The 17,929-nt window shown below is 45.8% G+C and overlaps 1 protein-coding gene across 2 annotated transcripts in view; it reads right to left on the bottom strand.

Moving 5' to 3' along the window:
• Positions 1-10,207: 10,207 nt before the first annotated feature.
• The window catches only part of ADAP2 (ArfGAP with dual PH domains 2), a 28,871-nt gene continuing 21,149 nt past the window's right edge, over positions 10,208-17,929 (bottom strand). For both annotated transcript variants that reach the window (XM_035027781.1, XM_035027780.1), the window contains 5 exons: positions 16,544-16,627; positions 13,981-14,043; positions 12,411-12,488; positions 11,442-11,670; positions 10,208-10,515 (listed from right to left, as the gene is read on the bottom strand). In XM_035027781.1, coding sequence (XP_034883672.1) covers positions 10,469-10,515; positions 11,442-11,670; positions 12,411-12,488; positions 13,981-14,043; positions 16,544-16,627 — 501 coding nt within the window. In that variant the 3' untranslated portion in view covers positions 10,208-10,468. The remainder of the gene's footprint in view (positions 10,516-11,441; positions 11,671-12,410; positions 12,489-13,980; positions 14,044-16,543; positions 16,628-17,929) is intronic.

Raw genomic sequence — 17,929 nt, 5'->3', positions numbered from 1 at the left:
TAGAGGAAGGTCACTCTGCCTCTTTAAAGGTGTTGTCAATGGGCTGTAAATAGTAAGGAAATTTAATTTTTCTTTTGCCTTTGTTTCCCACATCATTGGAGTTTTGTTTGTTGGGAGTTTTTTTTAGTACTGATTCAATTTCTTTGCTGGCTATAGGTCTGCTCAAATTTTCTATTTCTTCCTGTTTCAGTTTTGGTAATTTATATATTTCTAGGAATTTATCCATTTATTCTAAGTTTTCTAATTCCACAGAATGATATTCTAAGACAATCTATTTTATGCATGAAAGTCTTATCACTTTGTAATCACTTTTATCAATTTGTAATAATTCTCTACAATAAAAATATGTATATATGTTGAAATTTTAAATGTTTTACTTCCTATAACAAAAAGTCTCTTCTTAAACTTTTCTTCCAGATTGATTTATCATTTAAATTATTATTAGCAGGCAGGGCACCTGGGTGGCACAGTCAGTTAAGCGTCCAGCTCTTGGTTTCCACTCAGGTCATGATCTCAGGGTCATGAGATCCAGCCCCGAGTCAGGCTCCGTACTCAGCTCAGAGTTGGCTTGGGTTTCTCTCTCCCTTTCCCTCTGCCCCTCCCTGCTCATGCTCAGTCTCAAATAAATAAATAAATATTTTAAAAACTTATTATTAGCAGTCAATCAAAACAAGTATAAGTTTATATAAATAATTAGTAAACAAAAAGTCAAAATTGTATTGGAATTACAGCTCTTAATGAGATGGATGGGCTGGTTTCTTTTAAAAACAATCTGTGGATGAACATTACTTTTTTCTCCAGCTTTACTGAGATATCTCAATTGACATATAACATTGTCTCTAAGTTTAAGATGTACAATATGATGATTTATGATGATTTATTTAATGCACATACATATTGCAAAATGATTACCATAAGGTTAGTGAACACCTCCATCATTTCACATAATTACCTTTTTTCGAGGCTGATGAGAACATTTAAGATGTACTCTCTTAGCAACTTTCAAATATATAGAATAGTAAGCAACAGTCACCATGCTGTACAATAGATGCCCAGAATTTATTCATCCTATAAGTGGAAATTTATACTCTGTCCTACATCTCCCCATTTTCCCCCACTTTCCAGTCCCTGGCAACCACCATTCTACTGTGCGTTTCTGAGTTCAGCTTTTTTAGATTCCATGTATGAGATCGTACAGTATTTGTTTTTCTCTGTCTGATATATTTCATTTAGCATAATGCCCTCAAGGTGTGTGAGTGTGTGTGCGTGCGTGTGTGTACATTTTCTTTATCCATCCATCCATTAATGTAGACATAGGCTGTTTCTATGTCTTGGCAATTGTGTATTATGCTGCAATGAACATGGGGTGCAGACAGCTCTTTGAGACCGTGATTTCGTTTCCTTCAGATATATACCCAGAAATGAGATTACTGGATTATATGGTAGTTCTATTATTTTATTTTTATTTTTATTATGTTCTGTTAATCACCATACATTACATCATTAGTTTTAGATGTAGTGTTCCATGATTCATTGTTTGTGCATAACACCCAGTGCTCCATGCAGAACGTGCCCTCTTTAATACCCATCACCAGGCTAACCCACCCTCCCACCCCCCTCCCCTCTAGAACCCTCAGTTTGTTTTTCAGAGTCCATCATCTCTCATGGTTCGTCTCCCCCTCAGATTTCCCCCCTTCATTCTTCCCCTCCTGCTATCTTCTTCTTCTTCTTTTTTTAACATATATTGTATTATTTGTTTCAGAGGTACAGATCTGTGATTCAACAGTCTTGCACAATTCACAGTGCTCACCATAGCACATACCTTCCCCAATGTCGATCACCCAGCCACCCCATCCCTCCCACCCCCCACCACTCCAGCAACCCTCAGTTTGTTTTGTGAGATTAAGAATTCCTCATATCAGTGAGGTCATATGATACATGTCTTTCTCTGATTGACTTATTTCGCTCAGCATATCTATTATTATTTTTTGATGAACCTCCGTAACTGTTCTCCACAGTGGCTGCACCAATTTACATTCCCACCAGGAGTGCCCAGGGGTTCCCTTTTCTCCTCATCCTGGCTAATACTTGTTATCTCTTATCTTTTTGATAGCTATTCTTACAGCGAGGTGATATCTCATGGGTGTTTTGATTTGCATTTCCCTGATGATTATGATGTTGAGCACCTTTTCATGCACCCATTGGTCATTTGTACATCTTCTTTAGAAAAATATCTATTTAGGTCTTCTGCCCATTTTTAAATTGTATTGTTTGGGTTTTTGCTATTGAGTTATTTGAGAGATGAATATTACTTAACAATAGAATAAATTATATTCCTATTTTTTGTTTTTATAAATGTTAGTGCTGAGGAACCTTGTCCACATATATAAATGACAACAATGTCACACATTTTGTTGAATACTTTCTGAGATCAAAAAAAAAAATCACACAGTGATCCATCATCAGAAATTACTTAGTAATCTCTCAGCTGACCAGATTGATTTGATTTTCCTTCAATATTTCTTGAGCACAAAGAATTTGAAACTACCTGTATTTCAAAAATCATTAGAAGTACTTGCTTTCTTGGGGTGCCTGGCTGGCTCAGTAGGAAGAGCAAGCAACTCTTGATCTTGGGGTCATGAGTCTGAGCCCCATGCTGGGTGTAGAGATTAAATAAATAAAAACTTAAAGAAGAAAGAAGTATTCACTTTCTCATTTTCTGAGAGGTATGCTGACAAGACTTTGCCAAGGCAAATTACTATCAATTAAACCACTCTTTTATGAGTCACTTGGTTAAACCTGTTATACTCAAAAAGGGCTAGAAAAATTAGAATATTATTCATTTAAATACACCTTTATCAATCTGATATTTTTTGGAAAGATACTTTTCTATGCTTGAAATATATTTTCTTTAAAATTTGGGACCTGCAGATTTAGCTTATCCAATTTATGCAAAATACTTGCCACATAACCTAAGTGACAAGGCCAGTTCTCAAGTCAAACCAGTCAGGCAAGTCAGATTCATTTTCTGTCAGAGAATCTGACATCATTGTTAAATTCAAATAGATGTGTTAAGGGGTGACTGGGTGGCTCAGTTGGTTAAGCGTCCAACTCAAATGAGTTGGGCTCCGTGCTCAGCGGGGAATCTGCTTGAAATTCTCTCCCTCCCTCTGCCTCGGCCCACCACCCCCCAGCCCATGTGTGCTCTCTCTAAAATAAATAAATAAAATCTTAAACACATACACAAAATAGATGTGTTAATACACATCCCTGTGACACTGGTTCTAATGTTAACTTAGGTGGGAAAGCACAAGATCCTAAATTTGCACACTGGATGAAATAAGGTACAACCATCATTAACATCTACGAGAGTCTTGTTTTGCTCTTACTGGATTCCTTCCAGTTAGGGGCAGAAGAAGTCATTAAATGAACATCATCCTTATTTCCACTCCACTTTATATGAATTCAAAACATCCAAACATAAGCCCAAACACACCATTTTTAAAAAAATTTTTTTATTGTTATGTTAATCCCCATACATTACATCATTAGTTTTAGATGTAGTGTTCCATGATTCATTGTTTGTGCATAACACCCTGTGCTCCATGCAGAATGTGCCCTCCTCAATACCCATCACCAGGCTAACCCATCCTCCCACCCCCCTCCCCTCTAGAACCCTCAGTTTGTTTTTCAGAGTCCATCACCTCTCATGGTTAGTCTACCCCTCTGATTTCCCCCCCTTCATTCTTCCCCTCCTGCTATCTTCTTCTTCTTTTTTTTTTTCCTTAACATATATTGCATTATTTGTTTCAGTGGTACAGATCTGAGATTCAACAGTCTTGCACAATTCACAGCGCTTACCAGAGCACATACCCTCCCCAGTGTCTATCACCCAGTCACCCCATCCCTCCCACCCCACCCCCCACTCCAGCAACCTTCAATTTGTTTCCTGAGATTAAGAATTCCTCATATCGGTGAGGTCATATGATACATGTCTTTCTCTGTTTGACTTATTTCGCTCAGCATAATACCCTCCAGTTCCATCCACGTCGTTGCAAATGGCAAAATCTCATTCCTTTTGACGGCTGCATAATATTCCATTGTATATATATATCACCTCTTCTTTATCCATTCATCTGTCGATGGACATCTTGGCTCTTTCCATAGTTTGGCTATTGTGGACATTGCTGCTATAAACATCGGGGTGCACGTACCCTTTCGGATCCCTACATTTGTATCTTTGGGGTAAATACCCAGTAGTGCAATTGCTAGGTCATAGGGTAGCTCTATTTTCAACTTTTTTCTTTTAAGATTTTATTTATTTGCGAGAGAGAGAATGAGAGACAGAGAGCATGAGAGGGAGGAGGGTCAGAGGGAGAAGCAGACTCCCTGCTGAGCAGGGAGCCCGATGTGGGACTCGATCCCAGGACTCCAGGATCATGACCTGAGCCGAAGGCAGTCGCCCAACCAACTGAGCCACCCAGGCGCCCATCTATTTTCAACTTTTTGAGGAACCTCCATACTGTTTTCCAGAGTGGCTGCACCAGCTTGCATTCCCACCAACAGTGTAGGAGGGTTCCCCTTTCTCCGCATCCCTGCCAACATCTGTCATTTCCTGACTTGTTAATTTTAGCCATTCTGACTGGTGTGAGGTGATATCTCATTGAGGTTTTGATTTGGATTTCCCTGATGCCAAACGATATTGAGCACTTTTTCATGTGTCGGTTGGCCATTTGGATGTCTTCTTTGGAAAAATGTCTGTTCATGTCTTCTGCCCATTTCTTGATTGGATTCTTTGTTCTTTGGGTGTTGAGTTTGATAAGTTCTTTATAGATTTTGGATACTAGCCCTTTATCTGATATGTCATTTGCAAATATCTTCTCCCATTCTGTCGGTTGTCTTTTGGTTTTGTTGACTGTTTCCTTGGCCTTGCAAAAGCTTTTTATCTTGATGAAGTCCCAATAGTTCATTTTTGCCCTTGCTTCCCTTGCCTATGGCGATGTTTCTAGGAAGAAGTTGCTGCGGCTGAGGTCAAAGAGGTTGCTGCCTGTGTTCTCCTTTAGGATTTTGATGGACTCCTGTCTCACATTGAGGTCTTTCAACCATTTGGAATCTATTTTTGTGTGTGGTGTAAGGAAATGGTCCAGTTTCATTCTTCTGCATGTGGCTATCCAATTTTCCCAACACCATTTGTTGAAGAGACTGTCTTTTTTCCATTGGACATTTTTTCCTGCTTTGTCAAAGATGAGTTGACCATAGAGTTGAGGGTCCATTTCTGGGCTCTCTATTCTGTTCCATTGATCTGTGTGTCTGTTTTTGTGCCAGTACCATACTGTCTTGATGATGACAGCTTTGTAATAGAGCTCGAAGACCGGAATTGTGATGCTGCCAGCTTTGCTTTTCTTTTTCAACATTCCTCTGGCTATTCGGGGTCTTTTCTGGTTCCATACAAATTTTAGGATGATTTGTTCCATTTCTTTGAAAAAAGTGGATGGTATTTTGATGGGGATTGCATTGAATGTGTAGATTGCTCTAGGTAGCATTGACATCTTCACAATATTTGTTCTTCCAATCCATGAGCATGGAACGTTTTTCCATTTCTTTGTGTCTTCCTCAATTTCTTTCATGAGTATTTTATAGTTTTCTGAGTACAGATCCTTTGCCTCTTTGGTTAGATTCATGCCTAGGTATCTTATGGTTTTGGGTGCAATTGTAAATGGGATCGACTCCTTAATTTCTCTTTTTTCTGTCTTGTTGTTGGTGTATAGGAATGCCACTGACTTCTGTGCATTGATTTTATATCCTGCCACTTTAGTGAATTCCTGTATGAGTTCTAGCACTTTTGGGGTGGAGTCTTTTGGGTTTTCCACATAAAGTATCATATCATCTGCAAAGAGTGAGAGTTTGACTTCTTCTTTGCCAATTTGGATGCCTTTCATTTCTTTTTGTTGTCTGATTGCTGTGGCTAGGACTTCTAATACTATGTTGAATAGCAGTGGCCAAACACACCATTTTTAATGCCAAACTTTGTCACCCACAAAAATCTGCAAAAAAACAAAGGAAGTCATAAACCCTGACCTCCATGCCTTAAGAAGACTTCACTGGCACTGTTAAGAGAATAAAAAGCTACAGATTGGGGGAAAATACTTGCACATCCCATGTGTCAAAGGACTGATATCAAGAATGTATAAAGAACTCTCAAAACTCAACAATAAAGAAAAGAAACCATATAATTAAAAAATGAGGGGTGTCTGGGTAGCTCAGTCAATTAAGTGTCTAACTTTGGCTCAGGTCATGATCCCAGAGTCCTGGGATCGAGCCCCCTGCTCAGTGGCGAGTCTGCTTCTCCCTCTCCCTCTGCCCTTCTCCCTGCTTGTGTTCTGTCTCTCTCTCAAATGAATAAATAAAATCTTTGTTTAAAAAGTAAATAGGGGCACCTGAGTGGCTCAGTCGTTAAGCATCTGCCTTCAGCTCAGGTCATGATCCCAGGGTTCTGGGATCGAGCCCCGCATCAGGCTCCCTGCTCAGCAGAAAGCCTGCTTCTCCCTCTCCTACTCCCCCTGCTTGTGTTCCCTCTCTCATTGTCTCTCTCTCTCTGTCAAATAAATAAATAAAATCTTTAAAAAACTAAAAAAATTAAAAATGTTTAAAAAAATAAAAAGTAAATAAATAAATTCTTAGAAAATGAGACATGGGGGCACCTGGGTGGCTCAGTCATTAAGCATCTGCCTTTGGCTCAGGTCATGATCCCAGGGTCCTGGGATCAAGTCCCACATCGAGCTCTCTGCTCAGCAGGAAGTCTGCTTCTCCCTCTCCCACTCCTCCTGCTTGTGTTGCCTCTCTCCCTGTCTCTCTCTCTGTCAAATAAATAAATCTTTAAAAAAGAAAAGAAAAGAAAATGAGACATGGATACAAAGTCACTTCTCCAAAAGATACAAGGTTGGCAGATAAGCATAGGAAAAGATGTTCAGCATCACCAGCCACTGGGGAAATGCAAATGAAAACCACCGGGATACCACTACACATCTACTAGAACTGTTAAAATTAAGAATACTGAGAGTGTCAAGTGCTGGTGAAGATGTAGGGTAACTGGAATTCTCTGCCTGGCTCAGTGCCGTCAAGGGTAGGGCACGGGACTTCTGGGCAGAGTGCCTGGACATTGCTAGTGGGAATGTGAAAGGATCCAGCCACTCTGGCAGACAGCTTGACAGGTTGTTATAAAGTTAAACATATAACTACCATATGACCCAAACGCTCCACTCCTGGATATTATTGCGTGTACCAATAATTCATTCATATTTATTGCTGAGTACTATTCCACGGGATAAACAAACCATGGCACATCCATACAAGGCACTATGACTCAGCAATAATAATTGTTGATACACGCAATGACTTGGATGAATCTCGAAGACATTATACTGAGTGAAAGAAGCCAATTTCAAAAATACATATGAATGATTCCATTCATAGGACATCATCGAAAATATAAATCTGGGCTGCTGAAGAACAGAGCTGTGGCTGGCAGGTGGCAGGGGAAGGGTGTGGCCATGGAGAGGTAGCACCCGGGAATGTTTGAGGTGATGTAACCATTCTTTATTCTGATTGTGGTGGTAGTTACAGGAATCCATACATGTATTAAAATTTATAGAACAGTACAAAAGAAGTCAATTTTAGTATAGAACAATGTAAAAAATAAAATTTAAAAAGGAGGCTTGTCACTCCTATTTCAAACTATCTCTTTATTTGGCATCCCAATGATTTAAGGTTTAAGGTGGGTAAGAGGTATGGCTTGCTTTTCTGAACAGAAGAAGGATGTTTAAGAAAGAAGAGGTGGAAAGCAGAGCTGGTGTTCTGTCTCAGACACAGGCCCACAATGACACTTTGGGGCTTGTGATTTATGCAGGGCCTCCCAGTTGGTCTCCCCGCCTCCTTTCCACACTTTACTTATTTTCCTAAGTTTCAAATCTGATCATGGACTTTGCTTCTTAAAGCCAAGTAGCTTTGTGACTGCCTGTTTACTTCTTTCTCTCTAGACCAAGCTCACGGGTAGTGAAAAAGGCAGATGAGTACACTGACCCTTAATATACAACCCAGCAGGTGCCAAAAGAGACATTTTCAAGGTGCTTTAGGGGCTAGAAGAGGAAGCACCCCCCTTCTCCATCGGGGCTGTCAGGAAGCCTCCAGAAAGACACCCCATTAATGCTGTTTGTCCTCTGGTGGATCCGTAGGAAAACCCCATAAAAAGCAGAGACTCTATTAAAACACCCTCCAGACCCTCTCGGTCTCCACCAAAATGAGGAGAGCACACCAAATGTCGTTCTGCATGTGACTTGAAGGACAAAGAGTCATAGAGCAGGGACCTCGGTGATTTATTTCTCTAACACTTCAGCCATTCCAGATTTCTTTCAGTTCCTCTTTCTCATCTAAGGGCCTTTGAACAATTTTTGCCCTCAGATGAGCGTTTTCTTCACCCTCTTCCTGTTGACTAACCTCCAAATATCTTTAAGGTTTCAACTTCAACATCACTTTCTGGAGGGGATGGAGGCCCCCATCTCCCGCTCAGTTAGGGGAACCCCTATGTTGCAGGCTCCCACAGCGGTCTGTACTTCCCTTTCTGAACACTTGTGGCATTGTCCCACCCCGTGTAAGGGTTGCCTTGTTGTGGCCTGTCATCTGTGAAAGCAGGGACCATCTGGTTCCTGCCCCATTCCCAAGGCTTGGCACAGAGCCTGGCACCTGGGAGAGGCTCAAAATTACTTGTCGCTTCCATGGAATTTCAATAGTTAGTTTACCTTCCTCATCTGAAAGAGGAAGACCAAGGCATGTTGGTGGGAGAGTGAGGTTTCTGACCATTTCAAGTTAGTGGCCAGGCCAGAGCTGGCTCGCAGACTGGAGAGCTCTCTGCCCTGGGGTCCAGTGGAGCTGCCTCCTTGGCTTGCTTCTTTGCTTCTGAGTAGGACGGTAATCAACTGGGACATTGGTTTTTGTGTTCTTGGCGGGTTTTTTTTTTTTTTTTTTTTTTGTATTCTCTGGGTTTTTACTTCTTCTAAAATGTGCACAAAGATGAGACTTTCCCAAGAACTGTTTGATTCATGTAGAGAACATACTGCTTTTGAAGAGTGGGAGTGGGTGTTTCTTTAAAAATTTCCCCCAGCTTCCAAGTGTTTAATTTGAAACACTTTTGAATCTTTAGAAAATTTGCACCAATAGGACAACAAAGACCCATCTCTACTTCATCTAGATTCCTCTGCTGCTAACATTTTGCATAGTGGCTCGCTTTTTCTCTCTCTCTCCCTGTGTGTGTGTGTGTGTATACACACACACACACAGGAAGTGTGTATATATATATATATATATATATATATTGCGGCCTGTCATCTGTGAATCTGTCATCTGTTGACTAACCTCCAAATATCTTTAAGGTTTCAACTTCAACATCATTTTCTGGAGGGGATGGAGGCCCCCATCTCCCCCTCAGTTAGGGGAACCCCTATGTTGCAGGCTCTGTCTTCTGTACACACACACACACACACTATATATATATATATATATATATATATATATATATATGTATATGTATATACTCTCTATATATACATGTACACATACATTTATTCTTTGTTGACCCATTTAAGAGTCAGTTGTAGACTAAAAATTATTACATTTTACCCCTGAACACTTTAGCACGTATCCACCAAGAAAATGAGCAATCTTCTACACAAATACAACATAGTTATCAGTCTCACAACATGATTAGCTAATATACATCCATATTCAAACTTCCCCAGGTATGTCAATTATGTCCTTTATAACTGCTTTTTAAAAAATCCAGGATCCAGGGGGTGCCTGGCTGGCTCAGTCGGTGGATCGTGTGACTCTTGATCTCAGGGTCGTGAGTTTGAGCCCCACGTTGGGTGTAGAGATTACTTAAAAATTAAAATCTTAAAAAAAAAAAGAAGCGTAAAAATCCAGGATCCAGTCAAGAATCATGAATTGCATTTTGTTGCCTCCTTCGTCTTCTTTAATGTAGAAGTTTCCTCACTACTTTATCTTTCATGATGCTGACACTTTTGAAGAGTCCAGGCCAGCCATTTTACAGAATGTCCCTCACGTGGACTTGTCTGATTACTTCCTCATGGTTAGATCCAGAATCAACTTTTTTTCTCTTTGAGCAAACATGCCACTCGCATGACACAGTGGGTGGCTCTCTGTTGGAGTGTCTTCAGTTCAGAGGTCCGGGGCCTTGAGGTCATGGGCCAGATCCCCAAGACAACCCCCCGCCCCCTGCCAGGCTGGACAGTGGGAAGGCCCAGGGAGCCAGCAGGGAAAGGCCAAAGCTTCAGTCTTGGCAGAGGTCATGGCCAGCCATGGCTGCTGACGGCGGGGCACTGCTGCGGGGCAACCAAGGCCGAGGTGAGAACTTGTCCTTCCTCCCACGAGCTCCGCGTGACCAGCGGCCAGCTCCTCAGCCAGGGGGCCACCTGCTGCCGTGGCCAGTCTCCGATGATGCGGCTGCCAGGGGAGCAAGAAGAGAGCTGAGGTGATAACCGTGCCAGTGTAGTCCTACTGGAAAGAAATGACAGCACGGGGACAGGGGCACAATGACAGAGAACCAGAATTAAAAAACCAACTGACGGGGCGAAAGACAGAGGGGACACACCCCAGAGTAGAGAGTGAGAGACACAGAAGCAGAGTCAGACATGCAGGCCCACAGGGACAAAAAAGCACCAGCTGCAGGGCTTCACCAACAACTTCCAAGTCTGTTTCTCAGGCTCTTCGGCTTTAAGATTTTGGAAAGTGAAAAGCGGGTGGGTTTATACTGGTCTGACTCAAAGGGCACAAGGGTTTCTCCTAAGGGGCCATGTGGGGTCACCTCCTCCATCTGTCCTTTTCCAAACACAGAACTTCTTCCTGGTGCCCCCAAACCAGGCCTCAGGCCAGAAGTTTCCTGCTCTGGCTCAGAATGTCTTCCCATTTTTCACAGGGTTGTCAGCAGACAGAAACCTACTTGTCACACATCTGGGGCAAAGGGGAGGAGGAGAGAAGCAGACAGAAGGGACAACACAGAGAAAAGAAGGGCACCAAAAACAGCCTTCCCTCTGTGAGTGGAAAGCAACCCAAGACCCCAGGGGTTGCCCAGCGGGTATGACCGTAGCTACTAAAAACAGGCCAGGGTTTCTCACCCCGAGAGGGACTGGTGGGGGGCGGGTAGCTAACAGAGTACAGCTCCCCACAGAAGAACTGTATGTGGACAGAGAGGGCTTCCTGGCAACAATGTGCACCATCTGTACTTTTCTTTGGCAGGAAGAGAAGAAAATGTTAAAAGCACAGTGGGGAGCCATGACCCCGGTTTCAGGGCTCCCAGCTGAACCCTGTGAGGCCCCTGTTCTGCCTTCTGCCCTTGGCTGAAAGAACAAAGCTCAGGCTGTGCATCTTACTGATGAGGTTGAGGGGCGTCAAGGGGCGGGAGAGGACATCCTGAAAACTCTCCAGCCATTCCCGCTGCTCCTTCTCGCTGGGGCAGGTGAAGATGAATCTCCGCTCAGGGGTGACAATCGTGAGGCCGGCTTTCCAGCGGTTCCCTCGGATACCCTTGGGCAGGTCCTCATAGACTCCATACCCCTGCTCGTTGCTCCCAAGAAAAACCTGGCCCTGTTCAAAGGCATCCTGAAGATAGAGGACACTTGGTCATCAGAGGCCACACCTGGGGCAGACAGGCACCTGCAGCCCAGACATCCCCCAAGCTCTATTTTAGGAAGAGGTGTTTTATGTGTGTAGTGAGGGTCTCTACTGGGGATCTCTGCTTGGTGGGACCTGGAATTTGAAAGGCTACAAAACCATAAAAGAAAACACACACGTGATCTGTTAAAATGATACTTACTTAACATTATGGGCAGCTTGCTATGCACCAAGAATTCAAGTTCTTGACCTTAAGTAACTTATATAATCCTCATGGCAACCTCTGAGGAAGGCACTGTTATTAAGCCTATTTTCCAGAGGAGGAAACTGAGGCACGGAGAGCTAAGTGCTCTGCCCAAGGCATACCACTAAGTGGCAGGACTGAAAGTTCTAAAGCCCACAGTCCTAACCACTAGCCTCCCGGTGAGACGTGAGCCCTGGAGACAGGAAGAGGAGGAACTACATTTTTACAATGTTTACATTGTAAACTATAAGTGTTACAATGTTTTATAATGTTTAACTACACTGGCAGCATTTTGGATACACAGAGGATGTCCTGAAGGCGGAGGAGAGTAGCTCTGTGCACAGGAGGTGACACAGACGAGCAAAAGTGGAGGTGTGTTCCTCACCAGGTTTCTCCCACACTGCAGCTTCCCCCTAGTCCCCGGCTACCCAGACCCCACCTCTGTATGCGGGTGTACTGAAAAGGGGCTGGCAGTGGCTCTTACCAGTGGGTTCTTGTAATAGAGCAGCCTCCGCTCCTGGGGATCCAGGGCAAACCACCTTTTCTTGAAAGGTTCTCTCTGCTGCAAAAGAGGGAAGCTCAAACCAGGGCCAGCCAAGCGGGGAGCACAGAGATCAGAGAGCTGGCCAGTCCCTTAGCCGACAGCCACCCCAGTGCTCCTCCTGGAGGCTCTGCCCACCTCCCCCTGCCCTTCCCCCCCTCCCCCCGCTGGCTGCACCCTGTGCCTCTGGGTGCTGCTGTGGGTAGGAAGAAGGGCTACAGACAAGAAGTCTCAGAAAAAGGAAGTGGGGGAAATCAGAAGCAGTGATGGCTCAGCGGTGCTGACAGCGCTGGCCTGGGTGGAGTTCTAACCGAGGTCAGGGGAAAGAAAGCCCCTGGCGGGAACCCTTGGGGAATGGCCGTGCCATCAGCGGGTGAAGGCAGAAAACAAAACGTGCAACGCTTTGACTTGTTTTTGAGCTGCCCAGAGGCTTTCTTTCACACTGATTGCCTAACACCTTTCCCTGCAGTCTTAACATCCATCCTGTCAAGATACGACACCTTAAAAAAAAAGAAAAAGCAAGCATTGGATTGCTGCTGCTTTGGGAGTTTTTTTAGGAAGTTCCCTCTGCTTTCCCTTCTCGTCCTCCCTTCCCCCCTTCCTCCGCTCTCCAGCCAGACTTCTGACTTGGAGCTGCACCCCTCTTGGCATCCAGGCTGGGCACCCCCCCCCCCGCCCCCAGATGCCCTCACAGCAGGAGCCGTCACCCCTCCGGACCCTCCAAGGGACGCCCAAGAGTGGCCAGCCTTCCCTTCCTTCCTAGGTAAGTGGGAATGAGCAGCACTGGGAGTTGGGGCAGGTTTAGCAAAGGAGGGCAGAGGCTGAGTCAGAGGGAGGGTGTGTGTGCTGGGAAGAGGTGAGCCCATGTGTGGGCCTAGGTGTGTGTTCTCAGACCAGTCACTAGCCCCTGTCTCACTTGGACAGTGCTGGTAGGCCCCCAGCACAAAGCACACACGGGTTCTGGAAAGGGCAAAAGCTGTCACCCCAAAGAGTCCCTTTTCAGCTTTGTTTTCCCAGGAGTGGGGTCAGTTAGATGGAGTTAAGAGGAAGAAAGAGGAAGGAAGCTGGGGCTCCTGTGTGGCTCAGTCAGTTAAGCTTCTGCCTTTGGATCAGGTCATGATCTCAGGGTCCTGGGATCGAGCTGCATGGGCTCCCTGCTCAGCGGGGGAATCTGCTTCTCCCTCTCCCTCTACCCCCCTCTCCCCTCTGCTCACTCTCTGTCTCTCAAACAAATAAATAAAATCTTAAAAAAAAAAAAGGAAAGAAGCTGCTCGTGATGTCGATAAAGAAGGAGGATGCCCATGGATCAGAAGCACCTGTAGCCATCCTGGACCACACACCAGCTCACCAGTATCCACTTGGTCTTTTGCCCCAGGAACTCACAACATTGGGTTACTTCCCTTCCCTCCCTCTTCCCACCCCCTGGCTCCCCACTTTCCCACTTCCCAAATTCTGCCCTATTGCCCACTGGAACCAGGGCTGTGTAAGTCCCACAGAGAGTGGTAGAACGTACCTTTGGACCAGTCTTTTCCATGAAGCCTTGTTTGAGGTACTTCCTGGTGATGAGGGGCACGAGCTGGGGGAAGAGAGACATAACACTGACCCCCCGACTCACATGCCAAGGGTTCAAGGTCCCACTGAACTGGCTCCCCAACATAGGGGAAGTTTGGAATGGGGAAGGATGTGTGCTCATGGTTCACAGGGTTATATTTGGACTGTGGTATTGGATGCAATATTAACATTTCAACAGTCAGACGACAGCATCTCAGATGTTTGCAGAGCTCACCAGCAGAGCCCAATAGTGGCTTAAGGAGTTAGTCTAAGGATCCCTTCAGCAACCCCTGGAGGTAGACAGAGGCAAGGCTCTGAGGAAACCCTCCTGGTGTCAGGGGGCATATTCTGAGCGTCTACGTGTGTCAAGCTCTGGGTGCAGTTCTCACACACCCTGTGAGGTGGACATTATTATCTTCATTGGGTCCAGGGCAGGGGAAAAGGGGAAGCGAAGTCTGGGAAGTTGAAAGGAAGAAAACTGTGAGCCGAAAATGAAAATATAAACTCAACCACTCCCCTGTCCCCAAAATACATTCTATAGGCCTTAATTCCTTCATTTGGAAGGAAGACTCCTAAACTGTGCAAGAATCTGAACCTGAGCCAGGGCCATACTAGTCTCGGCCTACGGAAGCAACCGGAAGAAGGAAGATCACATGGATGGAGCGCTGCTCACTGTGTCCTAGAAGCCGTGACTCACTTGAGTCTCACAGCAGCCCTGGAAAGGAGGTGTTGTCCCCACAGTGACAGATGAGCGAACCAAGGCTCAGAGCAGTGAGGTGACGTGTCCCAGGTAACACATCAGCTTCTCTGACTTCAGAGGCCACCCCTTTCTTAGTCTGGGACTTCCCCCAACTGGAACTCCCCAGGTGTCTAGCCTCTGGATCCCTAAGCTTAAGCCAGGTCCAGGTGGCTGCCCAGAACCTCAGGCCATCCCTAGCCACAGGCGGAGGAAAGGCAGCAGAGAGACGGGGGTGGGGAGGAGACCCCCGGGGGATGAATGGAGGCAAGAGGACACTGAGGAGTTGGCCAAAGACCAATGTCCTCTGCAGAGGTCAGCAAAGTTGGAGAGCTAGCCCGGATGACTAAGGCTGGGAGTCTGTCCTGTGACCCCTCCAGTCAGCACTCCGCACGCACAGCGTCCTGCACGCGGAGCATGCTTTTATTCATGCTGGGTGCTGACTCGGCAGACCTGGAGGGTCCTGACACAGGCCTGGCTGGAGTCGTTCCCAGAGAGTTGCCATCTCCGTGCACTGCCAGGTCTCGAGTGGACACCTGTTCCCAAAACTTAGCTCCCTGCAAACGTTGGAATTAAGGAGCATTTAGGCTTTCAAGGAGGGTCTAACGGTTTGGAATAAGAAAGTCCTGGGATGAATAGGGTGTCTCTGCCCCCATCATTTACAAAATCCTCCTAGAGCAGGGCGGAAAGCAGACCCCAGACCATAGCACCTCAGAGCTGGAAGGGACCCTGAAGATGACCCAATCACCATCTTACAGATGTGGAAACAGATGCTCCAGGAAGTGATGAGACCCACAGCGGTCAGTGAGTTAGTGACAGAGCATCATGAGAGCCCGAGCCTCCTGGCTCAAGGCAGCAGCCTCTGCCCCACACATCTGAGAGATGTAGATGGGTGCCCCGCAAGTCTGAGGACAACCATAATGAAGTTCTCAGGATCACCATTACCTTGGCTACAGAAGGCAGACTGCTCCTGTTAGAATTGTAATGGAGAAGATCCCATTGCCTTCCCGAGACCAGAACACAAAAGGGCAAAGGGAGGACATCAGAGTGGGAAGAGCACCCTCGAGTATTCACTTGACCTTCTGGGGACTCAGTTTCTCATCAGTAAAATGGGAATAATCACTCCACCTAACTGTCTGCTACAAGGGATTACTAGGTAACAGGGAATACAAGATAAAATGGGCTCAAAAGCACTTTGTAAGCAGTACGCTAGGGATCATCTGCACATTTCAGGGGGAAAAGGGCTCCGAAAAAGATATCCCCCCAAAAAAGAGATGCCCAAATCCTGCGCCCTTTCACGGCGGTCTGTGCACTGATCACGGGTATGGTGGCTGTGCATCCCAAAGGGGACAGTCTGACCTATATTTTGGAGATGGCCTTGCCATGTGTGAGGCCATAATCCCCTGAAGAAAGCCTTTGGTTTCCCTCTGCGGTATCCAACCTCAAATCTCAAGGGCTTGTCCACAAACGAAGCTGATCTGGCCTCTGAGTATTTTTGAGGTCAGCAGACAAGGAGAGGGGATGGCAGGGAGGAGACTCAGAAGTTGGGGTCCATGGGGCACCTGGGTGGCTCAGTCGGTTCAGCATGCGATTCTTGGTTTCTGCTCAGGTCATGATTTCAGGGTCATGAATGAGATCAAGCCCGGCAGCATCAGGCTCCGCACTCAGCGGGGAGTCTGCTTCTCTCTCCCTCTACCCCTCCCTCTGCTCATGCTCTCTCTGTCTCTCAAATAAATAAATAAAATCTTGAAAAAGAAGAAGAAGAAGTTGGGGTCCACGTTTAGCTCACCTCAGACTCTGGGAGCTCAGGAAAGGCTGTTTTTAGGTATTGCAGACGGGCAGCACGGAGGGCATTGAACCAGTCCACTATCTCCTGTGGAGAAAAATGAGAACAAACAGACAGCCTGTGAGATGTAGTGGGGGAGCTGAGTTTGGTGGCAGGAAACTAGCTGGGTCTTCGGGTTCAGCACATGCACACACGCCCCCACCCAGTTCTGCTCAGGGGCCTGTGCACTGATCACAGGTATCTGGGAGGATGATGCCAGAGCAGGTGGGAAGCCACTGATAGATGTCCAGAGCCATGCGGAAAAGACCAAGGTGAACTGCACTAGAGTTAGGTAATGGCCTTGGGCCTTGCTTGGCCCTCTCCAAAGTGTGTAAGAATCACCTGAGCATCTCTTTAAAATGCAGATTTGGATCCAGTGGGTTTGAGGTAGGGGGGGCCTGAGATCCTGCATTCCTAACAAGCTCTCTGGTGATGAGATGCTGGTCAGTGGGACACAACTGGAGGAGCAAGGGTCCTCAGATGTCAAAGACTGGCTCTCAAGTGCGGGCAGGTGCACCTGCGGATTCTCCTCCAATGCAGATGCTCATCACCTGGAGTGCAACTTGGTCCAAAGCTGGCTTGGACTGGCTTGTGTCATTCTTGGGGGAGTGCATCCTCAGCAGTGTGGGCCACCATTATCCCTGGTGAACCACTTGTCTAGCTGGCTCTGCCTTGGCTCCGCTGCTCTGCAATGGGTCCTCCCACAGCAGCTGGAGTGATTTTTTTTTCCCCAGAGTGATTTTCTTTTTTTATTTATTTTTATTTTTTTAATTTACTTGTCAAAAAAAGACAGGGGGAGCAGCAGGCAGAGGGAGAAGCAGGCTCCCCCCTGAGCAAGGAGCCCAATGCGGGGCTCGATCCCAGGACCCCGGGATCATGACCTGAGCCAAAAGCAGCCGCTTAACTGACTGAACCACCCAGGCGCCCCCCAGAGTGATTTTTTAATTGAAAATCTAACTAGAGAGCCTGGGTGGCTCAGTCACTTAAGCGTCTGCCTTCGGTTCAGGTCATGATCTCAGGGTCCTGGGATCGAGCCCTGCATTGGGCTCCCTGATCAGCGGGAAGCCTGCTTCTCCCTCTCCCACTCCCCCTGCTTGTGTTCCCTCTCTCGCTGTGTCTCTCTCTGTCAAAAAATAAATAAAAATCTTTAAAAAAAAAAAAGACAAGACAAGAAAAGAAAAGAGAATCTAACTAAGTCTAGCTTAGAGTCCTCTCTGCTACCCTCAGGTGAAAATCTAAGTTCTCTAGTATGACTACTTCGCCCTCTGAGCTCCCTCCATACAAAAGCATTTGCACGTCTGCCTTCAGCTCAGGTCATGATCCCAGGGTCCTGGGATTGAGTCCCTGAAT

This window comes from Mirounga leonina, unplaced genomic scaffold (genome assembly GCF_011800145.1).
Source record: "Mirounga leonina isolate KUSES-001 unplaced genomic scaffold, KU_Mleo_1.0 Mir_200, whole genome shotgun sequence".
Taxonomy (NCBI): Eukaryota; Metazoa; Chordata; class Mammalia; order Carnivora; family Phocidae; genus Mirounga; species Mirounga leonina.
Note: the sequence above shows the minus strand (reverse complement) of the source record. Positions and strands in the feature narration are given on the sequence as shown.